Raw genomic sequence first — 12,411 nt, forward strand, 5'->3', positions numbered from 1 at the left:
CTAATTTATTTGTTTATTCATTCAAATTTTGATCACAATAGGCAGACTTTTTTCACCTTGTCCCTCTGGGTATGGCATATGATAAACATCTGTATGATACAGACTTTGAGTAAATGACATACAGGGATTTCACAGGTTTTTCCATCTTTGACATCAAAAAGAAAGCCTTGGATCCATGCTGCCTGATTCCTACTATTCTTTATTCTGTCAAAACCAAAAATGTTCTGAACATGAATCACAGCTTTCCAAGAAATATTAAGTCTGCTTTGAAGGCAAAAGGAAAGGCCAACACTTTAATATGAACATCCATATATACTGCTCATAAATATTAATCCATTATATTTCAAGCAACAAGTAGCAAATGAACTAGACATGAATGGTTTCATTTCAAGTTCTTAAATTTCCAGGGGCAATAATCCATTTTATAACAACAACAACAACTACAACAACTACTAATAATAATAATATTTCAAACTACACCATAATGTGAAATATAAATTTATTTACTATCGGTTTCTGATGACATAATGTTATGGCTCTACACAGACAGCCATCATATACCATCTTTTGAAACTTTGCAGACAGCAAGTTACAGTCTTGTGGCCTCTGTGTCACAATATGTGCTGAAGGAACCTTTTTTTTTGTTTAGACACACGAAACACACAGACAAGTAGCTCAGATGAAATGAATAATAAAGCTCTCACAAAAATTGTTCTCAACTAAATTCAGAACACAAGCTCTATTTTAGCTGTGCACAGACGTAAGATCAACTACATTACGTAACATTTTGTTCAAAATTGATGAAGCAAACAGACCCTTTTTTTCAGATCATTTGATGCCTACCTGCAAATGACACTAGACTTTCTGCGCTCTCTGCAAGTTTTTTTTTTTTTTTCAGAGTGGTCTGATGAGAGGAAGTGGCCCCTGCTTGGTGGAAGGAACTCGTTTAGGACAGCTATTTCAGTTCTCTCACAGCTTGAAGCAGAGCAGCCATGACGACCTATTGCTCCGCTGCTTTGTTCTTGTTCCTGATTGCTTTTTTTAGACGGTCATCTATGGAGGACAGAATTGGTAAGTCCTGCTCATTCTATTTTGCTTTAAACTCTTTCAACGCAGTAGTATTATTGAGAAATGCTCAAAAGTATGATTTTTTGTTCAAATAGTTCTTGTTTGAAATGCATCTCTAACGTTTAAAAGGTTCACAATGGCTTTGTAACTGTTTCTTGTTTGACTTCCTCCATTTTATATTGCAGTGAATGTGAAATATTCAAGAGAGCCCCTAAAGGCAATGGAGGGACAGTTTTTGACTATGAAATGTTCAGTGGAATACAGTGAAGTGCACTGTAAAGGCCTTAAGGCCTGGTGGTGCTTGCTAGCAGAGCAGCGGTGTAGGCCACTCACTACTCCTGACAGATACCTGATCCACATTAATGAGACTAAAATGGACAAACTCATACAGCGAGATGTATTTATTCAGTTTAAGAATATGTCTCGCAATGACACTGCATTGTATCAGTGCACTGCAGTATGCCAACATCCTGGAACTTCAGCCATGGGACGTCTCCTCAACCTGACTGTAACAGGTGAGCTTTCTTACGAATGATTAAAAACCGTAACAGCTATAAAAGAAACTAATATTTCTATTACTTTTTAAAACTTTTATTTAAAAAAATGTTTTTGGCTTGGGCTTACTATGAAACACCTTCAGCTGGTAAAGAACTTTTATATTATACAGAGGTTATTTACATAACATTTACAAAAACCATCATCAGGAAGGTTTTTTTTTACGGAATGAAAAGTGTTTTTTTTGTGGCATCACTCAAAGAACCCTTTTTGACTCCTTTATTTTTAGGACTGTAACTGAATGTGAGCATAAAATGTTATTACTAAATGGAATTTAAATGCTTACATGTTCCTTTTTATGTGTAACAAAACAGGCATTATGAGCAAACCATATTGGTTTCCATTGAAAAACGTCTAGTTTTGTGATTTTAAAATTTCTGGTTTATTTGAGAATAATAAGATTTCATTGATCTGGGATTATTTTACTAGGTCCGTAATGTCTTATGTATAAGGATAGATGTGGGACTGGAAGTTAATTCTGATAAACCATAACATCACTTGTGGCCAAAACTGACTTTATTATTTTTTTTTGAAAACATTTCAAGCTGAAACAGCAAGCAATACAGCATCTATATTTCAATTACAGAGGAAACATGCATAATTTAGTCACAAGAATTTGATGTGAAATTGTTAATTGTAGAGAAACTGAGTGACAACATTTTTTCAGTTGTGGTGATAGGAAACATATATGCAATGCAAATACAGTTATTTTATTTCATTTCTAAAATGATCAGTGAACTAATGTGTATGCTGAGGTTTTATATATAATGACGTTAATGGTAAAATAGTGGTTAAGAAAAAAAAGTTTTTTGGGGGGGGGCACTGCATGAACTATGAATCATTCTTAAAAATATGTATAAAATGTTAAACTTTGTAAACTATTGTAAACAATACTTTTGAGATAATATTTGGCATCAGTAAGCATATTTATAACTATTACATGTTATAGCTGTGTGATGTAGCTTTTAGAGGCATTAAAGACAAGATGTGTAGTTCCTGTTAAGATCACTGCAAAAAATTCTGGCTCAGTAGGTCTCTCTAAAATGGAGCAAACCTCTCTGAATGACTTTGTTAAAATCTTAACAATATAGTTATGGAGAATTTTGAAAAACTGGTGGATTTCCTATTTGAATACACCACAGTATGCTTAAGGAAGCTGGCCACCATCCAAACAATAATAAAAGTAAGATTATTCAGTTTTGTGTGAGTACATCTGGATTAAATAACTTTAATCAGATAACTTTTTTCTGCTTCTGACCTGTATTGCAAACTTATGGTTTTCATTTATTTGAAGGCTTCTTCAAAACATTTGCTGTATGCAGACTCTGTGAGTACTTGATAAAGGGTGCAGTTAGATACCAAGCTCTTGATTGTACTTGGAACACCACCAGTTTTAAATAATGTTAGAAGTAACACTGAAATGTAACAAAAAAGCAGTCAGATAGGTTTCATTAAGTATTTTCACCTAAGTGACACAGTGTGGACTTCCTGTGGAATGTGTTACTTTTAAAACCATTTTATTCACCGATTTATCTGTTGTTCAGATGAACCCTGTTTTGAAAGTTCTTCTAAGTTCAGCAATCAATAACAAATATCATGTCTGCTTTACAGAAAATCCTAATAAAAATCAAGAGAATGGTCAGAATCAGAGTGACCGATGCAGTGTGGATATGATTCTTCTGGTAGTCAGTTTCACTCTTTCATGGATCCCTGAAATGTGACTTTAAACACTTCAGATGACTAGTTCCTGTGCTGCAAAGAACTTATCAAGTGAGCTACTTCAGAGTCCACCAAAGAAGCCATCATATTCTGCGCACCAACGTTAAAACCCAAAATGAAATTACTCAAGACATTAAGTTATTAAATAGACTTTTCTTGTATTATGAAGATATCGTTGTATGTGCTACTTTCTCAATATATGCAGTAACTTAATAAACTTATTTTAAGATGCTAACACTGTACAATGACATTGGGGTTCTTCCTTTTTGTGCTGAGGTATGTTGGATTTAGATTGCTTGTCTAATTTCATGGGTCAATGCCACAAGCTGTTTTCAAGTTTTATTTAGGTTTTCAAAAAATAAACAACAAAAAAAACCCCATAAAAACTACTTTCAGGATTTCATTTCATCTCCTTCTGATTAGGCCATCAGCAAAATATGTTGTAGATTCTTGTAGTCATGTTTTGAGTAAAGATAAAGGAACTGCGCCAAGCCAACAGGTCTTAGCATACCATATTCAACACGAGCATCTTGTATGTAAGTGCAGCTTTTTATATGAGACAGCTTATGTCATGTCTTCTAGCTGCTTGTACCTCTGACCTTCAAAACAGGAAATTCAGAAAACCACATGAGTATGCAGTGCTGAGCAGATGCTGTAAGAAAGAATTCACCCTAAAGCATCATGGCTAACAGAGTCATGTCTTTACATTCTTAGACATTTTATACATATAATGTGGACCCGCTGTAATACAGACAGTGCTCTGGCACAGTCAAATTTAGGTTCGGGCACTCCTAGTCAGAGATTACATGTTTTGTTTATGTTCTAAGTGAAAACAAGTACACATTCTATCCAGAGAGCACACTTTTGCACATTTTAATATACAATTAGCTGTTGATGCAAAACACAAAAAACAGAACAAAAACAAAACAAAAAAAACCATAAAATGTAGCCTGTGCAAAGGTTATAGAACATTTTATAGGCATGTTTTATTTCATAATGTGTTAAACTCTGCAAATACAGTCAAACTGTGCACTACATTTATGATGTGTTGCCTAGATGTGTTGTCTACTAACCATCCGTAGACCCTTACAGGCTATTTTCACAGGATTACCTCCTACAGAGAGTGAAGACTACAGTTTAGCTTTCCAACACATGCTGGTGGTAAGATTTAAATCCACTGAAGTAAGTACCTCTATCCTCTACTATGACTGTCTTTACTTGTGTGGATTGTGGTGAATGTATAGTGATAATCCTCTCTCCAGCTCTAGTGATATCAATAGTGGTTCAGTTTCTGAGAAGTGCCAGTTAATTAGCAGCAGCCTTAAGCTATTAGCAAAGAATAAATATTTGAGGGTAGTGGTTCATGTAGGTGGCAATGATATTCGTATGCAGCAGTTTGAAGTCACTAAGAGTAATATTAAAGAGGTGGTTAAAATAGCCCATACTGGCCCTATTCCAAGATGATGGGGTGATGAAGCTTACAGCAGGCTTTGGGCACTACACTGCTGGATGTCAAGGTGGTGTGCAGAAAATCATGTGGGCTTTATAGATAATTGGTACAAGTTTGAGGGGAAGTCTGGTCTCGTAGGGTGGGACGGTGTTCACCCCTCGCCCCGAATTAAACATAAACTTAGAAAACTCCATCAGTTTCTTTAAACAACTTAATTAATATAAAAATATTAGATCCAGTGTCTAACTGCAGCATCTCTGAACTAAGGTTTGGTTTTGTTTAATATAAGATCACTCAACTCTAAGGTTCTCATTGTAAACGATACAATAATGTATCATAAAATTGATGTATTATGTCTCACAGAAACATGGATTAAACCTGATGAATATTTCTCATTAAATGAAGCCACCCCTGTAGGTTATAATTATGTACACAGCCCTATTAGACTATTTGGCAAAGGAGGTGGTATATGTGTCATTTATAAAAAAAAATAATTAAAACACAGTCTCACAGAAACACAGTCTCACTTTCAATTCTTTTGAAATTATTTTCATAAACATAACCAATCCAACCACAAATAATAGCGTACTTAACCTAATTAGTATTTATAGGCCACCAGGACCTTTTCTGGAATTCTTAAAAGAATCCAGTGACTTTGTTGCAGACCTAGCATAATTGCAGGAGATTTTAATATTTACTTTGAGAACACAGCAGACCCAACAGAGTTAGACAGATTAATAGACTGCCTAGAAAATATGTTCGGATCAACCTTAGACAACATTGCACCTATAAAAAATAAAATGATGTAACAGAAAAAGCTCGCTCCATAGTACAACAATGAAATACACACCTTAAGACAGACAGTATGGAAATTAGAGCGACTAACCAAGCTGGCGACTAACCAAGCTGGAAGTATTTCACTCTGCTTGGAAGGACAGCCTTAGCAGGTACAGAAAGGCACTTATCAAAACACGCTCAGCATACCTGTTCTCACTTATCCAAATCAACAAAAACTATCCTAGAGTCTTATTTAGCACTATCGCAAAACTTAGCACAAACCGGGCAGGATCTGAACCTCAAACACCTGCCAACTATAGCAGCAATGATTTCATGGACTTTTTCAATAACAATAAAATCGAGAATATTAGACAAAAAGTTCAACTGATACCAGTAACCTACCCATTATCTGGTTTGGCTGAAACAACACAAAATGTGGTTATAGAAGACAGACTGGAAACATTTTGTCCACTTCAGCAGTCAGAACTAGAAAAAGTAATATCTTCCTCAAATTCTGGAACATGCACACTTGATATGATTCCAACAAACTTATTTAAACAAGTACTACAAGCTATAATTAAACCCATTTTAACAATAAGTAATTCTTCTCTTAGCCTAGGTCATGTATCCAAATCATTCAAACTAACAGTGATTAAACCTTTGAAAGAAGCCAAATCTTGACCCCAGTGAATTGTCAAGCTACAGATGTATTTCCAACTTATCATTTATTTCTAAGATTTTAGAAAAAGCTGTAGCCCAGTGACTCTGTTCCTATCTACATACAACTACATATATGGAAAATTCCAATCTGGTTTTAGGCCCCACCACAGCACAGAGACAGCTCTAGTTAAGATAACAAATGGTTTTCTTCTTGCCTCTGATCAAGGAGTTGTATCCCTGCTGGTACTACTCGATCGAAGTGCAGCTTTTGACACTATAGATCACTCTATTCTCTTAGACAGACTACAAAACATGCTTGGAATTAGAGGAACAGTGTTATCCTGGGTGACATCCTACCTCACAGACTGGTTTCAGTTCATACAATTAAATAATATATCATCTAATTATACAAAAGTGAAATATGAAGTTCCACAAGGTTCTCTTTTAGGTCCTCTGTTATTCATGTTATAAATGTTACCATTAGGCTTAGTTATAAATAAAAATGGAATTAGCCAAAACAGATGATAAATCCAGATTAAATAAAATAGAAGATTGTGTAAAAGAATATAAGAATATATATGTAATATAAGAAACTGGATACTGCAGAATTTCCTTCTTTTAAACCCAGATAAAACAGAAGTTCTCCTTCTTGGCCCAAAGGCTGCTCAGAATAAATGCTCAGATTTAATGTTAAATCTTGCTGACTTCTCTGTAATACCTGGTTTAGTAGCTACAAATCTTGGTGTGATGATTGATTCAGATCTAACGTTTTATCAACACACAGGTAATATTACAAGGACAGCGTTTCTTCACCTCCAAAACATTTCAAAGTTAAGAAATACGTTATCCCTACATGACATCCCTAAATTGGTACATGCCTTTATAACTTCAAGGCTAGATTACTGTAATGGATTGTTGTCAGGATGCTCCAACAAGAACCTAAAGAAACTTCAATTAGTTCAGAATGCTGCAGCCAGAGTACTCACTAAAACCTGGAAATTTGATCACATCAGCGCAGTTTTATCAGCATTACACTGGCTTCTTATCAAATTCCATATTGACTACAAAATTCTCTTATTGACGAATAAAGCCCTGGATGGTCTCTCACCGGAGTACCTGCAAAGTATTATTTCCCATTATGAACCACCTCGTTTACTCAGATCACAGGATGCTAGTTTTCTACTGGTTCCTAAAATTCAGAAGACTTCAATGGGGGGGAAGAGCTTTTTCTCACAAAGCCCCAAAATTGTGGAATAATCTCCCAGTTATTGTTCGGGACTCTGACACAGTCTCAAGCTTTAAGTCTAGACTGAAAACATATTTGTTTAGTTTCGCTTTTGATAATTAGCCTTTGCCTTTAGATAAAGGCAGGAGATCCAGGGGTTCATGGACATAGAGGCTTATGGTAAACTGAGATGTTGGTGTTGCTGTTGACTTCACGCGATCACACAGATTTGTTGATGGTGGGTCCCAGTGTCTCAGGGTCCTCTCATATCTATGTTACCTTCTGGTTCTCTCCTTTTAGTTTATGCTGTTAGAGTTAGATCAGCCAGAGTCACCAGCCACACTCTGGGGGAAATCATATTTATTACAGTCATACTCCTGAGGAGAACTAATTTCGTCTCGTTACTCTTCCTGAGATAATGACTTCCCTCCCATCCTGCTGAACGCTGTTGGAAGACTAACCATCAGGGCTTTCTCCTCACCATCACCAACCCACTCTCCTGTTCATTTGTGCGAACTGCAACACCCTCAATTACATCACTGTGCCATCCAGATGTACCAGCATTGAGATAGGATGGGACTGTTTCAGCTCACTCCTTTTTCATAAAGACCAGTGCAGTTTCTAGCTTTACCCTGCAGTCTTCAAACAGAGGTCCTCTTAGCTTTTATTTGGTATTTAGCTTATTAAATTGTAAATACTGTTTGACCAGAAGAGGATGGGTCTCCCCTTGTGAGTCTTGGTTCCTCCCAAGGTTTCTTCCTCCAGACTGAGGGAGTTTTTCCTTGCCACCATCACCTCTGGCTTGCTCACTGGGGGATGTGTTATAACTGTATGTTTTCAAACTTCTGTAAAGCTGCTTTGTGACAACATTGTTGTAAAAAGCACTATACAAATAAACTTGAATTGAATTGAATCTTAGTTTCAGTCAACAACAAAACATTTAATATGACCAAGATTAATTTAAATTATGCATATGACTGTGTACTAAGTTTGGTTACATCCTTGAGGCATCATTTGATGAGCACTTTTTTGGTTGCTGTCAATAAAAAACAAAATAGCCTGAAACATTTTTTTTTTAAATCAAAACGATATAATTTATAATCTCAACTGAAAGGTCATGTGGTAGCCTATTGCAAAGTGAGCAGCAATGGCTCTTCTGTGTTCAGGCAGTTTTTCATTTTCTACTCTTGAAAAAACAGACATGACCACCAAACAACTCTATGCTTTCTAGAATGGCATTTCACTATCTCTTATGTAGAATTTCTAGTATTAGCTAATTTTATCATAGTAGTAGAACAATCATCTGCCACTGTCATCTTGCTTTCTCCAGCATGGATCTAGTTCATATGGAAGGTGTTTCTTCCTAAACCAGGCTGGCTGAGAGAATTAAATCACCTTTTGGGCAGACTTGATCTGCTTTTTGCTGTGTAGCAATCAGCTGGAGGTTGTGATCTGTGGTATGGACTATGGCTGTGATTACAACTACAAAGATTGCTTTCATTAATCTCTTCATCTTTTGCGGGATGGTGCAGGACAACCACTTGCAAAAGCATATCTGCTAATATAAACTGCTTTCCTGGGACAAGAAGAAACTCAAAAGAAAACCTAAGCAGGGAATTAATCTGATGCCCTGGAGCCTACTTACACCCCAAAAGGCTTTGCGCCTGTAGGGAGAACCTTAGATACAGACAGTCTTTCACTTGCTCAGGTGGAGCAATTTGTACACATTTGTTGTGCCTCAGCGAGAGGCCTTGAAAAGAAAATAATTTCCACGTCCCCTCATTTTTCTGCAGCAGCACAGCTCCAGTGCTGTAAGAACTAGCATTGGCTACCAGGCATGCTCTTGAGGAGCACAATAATTTGTCATCTTTGTGGATCAGTTCAGTCATGCCCAGTATGGGTCATACGTTATTCATGTTAGGAACTGTTCCATGGGGAGAAGCCTAAACTTTTTGAAGAGAATACTTTTGAATGTGACAGGATAGGTAAGATGTGATATGTAGACAGGAGAATGTGTTTCGCTGTGAAACTGCTAATGGTGGTGGTCCACATGCAAGCACACTTTCAGATTTACTTGAGCAACTCTTACCACTAGAGTGGTTTTGATTATGTTAGTGATCACACTCTCAGCCCTGTGCATGTCTTGTAGGGGTATGGGAACTCTGAGCAGAAGGCATTGCTGCAGATCTTAGTTTCAGTTTCAATGGTTTATATAGTTTATATAGTTAAACTTTAGAACACAAGATTAAGTTTGTAACATTTTTTGTCATCTATAACATCTTTAACATCTCACATGTTAACCATCTCAAAATATATGGTTATTTTTGCAATATGGTTGCAAAAATTCTCACTGCTTATCTGATATTATTACATTACATTACATTACATTACATTTAGCAGACGCTTTTATCCAAAGCGACTTACAAATAATGAAGTACATAGAACAAACATAGTCAGGCCTTAAAGGAGGCCAAAGGGATATTACCCTTATTGTTGATATGGAGCAATACATACATAACATGATCTCTCAGCAGACTACTGGCACTAAAACGATAGTAAGATAAAGACGACTGCAGATTCTGACAAGACATTAAACCTCATCAAATATCCAGGCAGGTGAAAGCAAAAGAGCAGCACTGTTCCTACTGTTGAACAGGTAAATATGTGATAAATGACAATATATGATAATGTATTTTAATGATAACAGTGTGCATTCCTCAAATATTTTTTAAATAACGTACTTCCTGTGTTAGCTAAGCAGGCGAGGGACATTTGTAGGGAGTCGCATAGGCCAGACCATGCCAAACTCGCATACCCACAAAGTGGGTAGACCAACTTTGTAGATACAATTTCAAAACCCGCTGGTGTCCCGCAATGTCATTTCATCAGGCTACAGCCTCCTATTCCTAAAATCAGTCGTCATTCAAACACTTCCCTATTTAAACAAAATCACCCAGAAAGCTGAATTCACATTAACACAACAAACACTGCAGCAGCACCTTCACCATAAATCCTGCGCCTGCTCACCACACTTTAAAAAGGGAGAAAACTACTTACTTTAAGGAACAGCTTTAAATAAAATTTTTAAAAATTGTTGATAACGGACTGAAGGACTTGAAGCAAATGTGATAAACTCTATACAGCTGCCTATTGTATCAGACTGAATGACGTTGGGACCAAATTCAAGTAGCTTCGCTGGTTGATCTCTCGAGACTGACGGTTTTTTTAAGTCCACCTTAAAACTTAAATAGTGCAGTAGTAACAGTTCGCGCCTGGACCGGGGTCTGAACGTAACTGCTACATCATTTAAGGTGGAAAGGGTAAAAGAGAATAAGCTGCTAACTTCAGCTTCATCACTGTCCACTGTACGAGTCTCAGTTATATATGTCTGTTTATCAACCTATGGCTTTATTCCTGTTAATTTAATAACTATTCGTGGTGACAGTTTTAATTTGTTACCACAATTAACAGTTCCTTCTCTCCTATTCTTATAATCGTATGCACGTTTTCTTTAATTTCTTTTTTTTTATTCATAGCAACGACTTCTTCATTTTTTCCCTCGTTTTCTTTTTCTTTTATGCGCAAACATTATAAATGTAGTAGATACAGACTATTTTATTTGTCCTGCGCACAGGAATACTAGCTAGTTCTTTAAAACTGTCTGATGGGTTTTGGTTTTATTAGATTTGTGCTGTAATGGATAGAAATGCTCATTAGATTTCATGTGGATTTGAGTGCATTGTGAGGCCACTGTGGCGTTCCTTTACAGTGGGGCATCTTAATCAACAAACGGCTGGAAGTCAATCAGTGCAGCTGCAGTTTTGTGGTAAAATGAAGCAAGACAAACTTCAACCACAACCTTCTCTAAACTGCACTTTCTACTAATTAAGTTTAACGCAGATGAAGCCACAATGCAGCCGCTTATTGCTGTTTCTGCTCTTTTGTCAAGCTGCAGTGGTAGGGGACCATGCAATAATGTCCGTGTGGGCCTGCTGAGGGCTATCTGTGGGCTGTGTGGGCTAGGGCCAACAGTTAACCCTGAATTGGCCCACTGTGAGTCAGTCAACAGTTGGTTCCCATCATTGAACCCACAGTGGACCCTAAGGGGTTTTTGTTGGACAGTACACCACTGGTCTTGCACAGATAGGCTGACACAGGCCCACTGGGTCACTCCACACTTGGCCCCACATCATTTTGCCCATTGTAGGCCCTTAATTGATTTGGGTGGGCAGTATTGGGCAGTGTTTGCTCTACAGAGGGCCAACATCCTATTGCCCATTGTGGGCCCTCAAAAGATTTGGATGGCCAGTACATCACTGGCCTCGCCCACAGATAACCTGACACAAGTCCACCGTGGATCACTCCAAACTGGACCCACATCAGTTAACCAATTGTCGGCACTCACTTGATTTGAATGAGCAGCTTTATGGAAATTGTATTAATTAAATGTATTTACTTTATTGATTGCAGAGTGTAAGACTATGTACAGGCAAAAGGTCATGGACAAAATACCTTGTCCTCTGAAGAAGTGCCAGGTCAGCCATCCTGCCAGTACTTTCACTTTCATAAGGTATTCTAGTCTGAGCATCTCTGGTCATGCTGTACAGCATACAGCATGACCTAAAGATGCCCTCATGTACTCACAACCTTGTATGGCCATATTAACAGAAATCTGCTAAAGACTGATAACAGCAACTGTCAAATCCTTTCTTTATTTGGTACCTAGCCAACACTCAGTTTGAGGTATAAAACCCCTATGTAAGGGAGACCGCTTCAGAGTGTGCACTCTCATCTCTTTACTCTCTGGTCTATATCACTTACATTTCCCCAATAAATAACTCTTGCTAAACTCTTGCACCCTCTGTGACTGGCTTTTGGACTTTCTGACTGGCAGGCCCCAGTCTGTCAGGATCAGCAACAGGACTTCAGCCAGCATCACCACCTACATCGGCACTCC

The 12,411-nt window shown here is 37.4% G+C and overlaps 1 protein-coding gene across 1 annotated transcript; it reads left to right on the forward strand.

Moving 5' to 3' along the window:
* Positions 1 to 963: 963 nt before the first annotated feature.
* On the forward strand, positions 964 to 3,728 carry zgc:174945 (uncharacterized protein LOC793867 homolog). The gene is made up of 3 exons (XM_037543255.1): positions 964 to 1,071; positions 1,254 to 1,583; positions 3,235 to 3,728. The coding sequence occupies exons 1-3, from the start codon at positions 993 to 995 to the stop codon at positions 3,342 to 3,344; spliced, it is 519 nt and encodes a 172-aa protein (XP_037399152.1). The 5' UTR covers positions 964 to 992; the 3' UTR covers positions 3,345 to 3,728.
* The last annotated feature ends 8,683 nt before the right edge of the window (positions 3,729 to 12,411 follow it).

Source organism: Pygocentrus nattereri, chromosome 12, assembly GCF_015220715.1.
Source record: "Pygocentrus nattereri isolate fPygNat1 chromosome 12, fPygNat1.pri, whole genome shotgun sequence".
Lineage (NCBI taxonomy): Eukaryota > Metazoa > Chordata > Actinopteri > Characiformes > Serrasalmidae > Pygocentrus > Pygocentrus nattereri.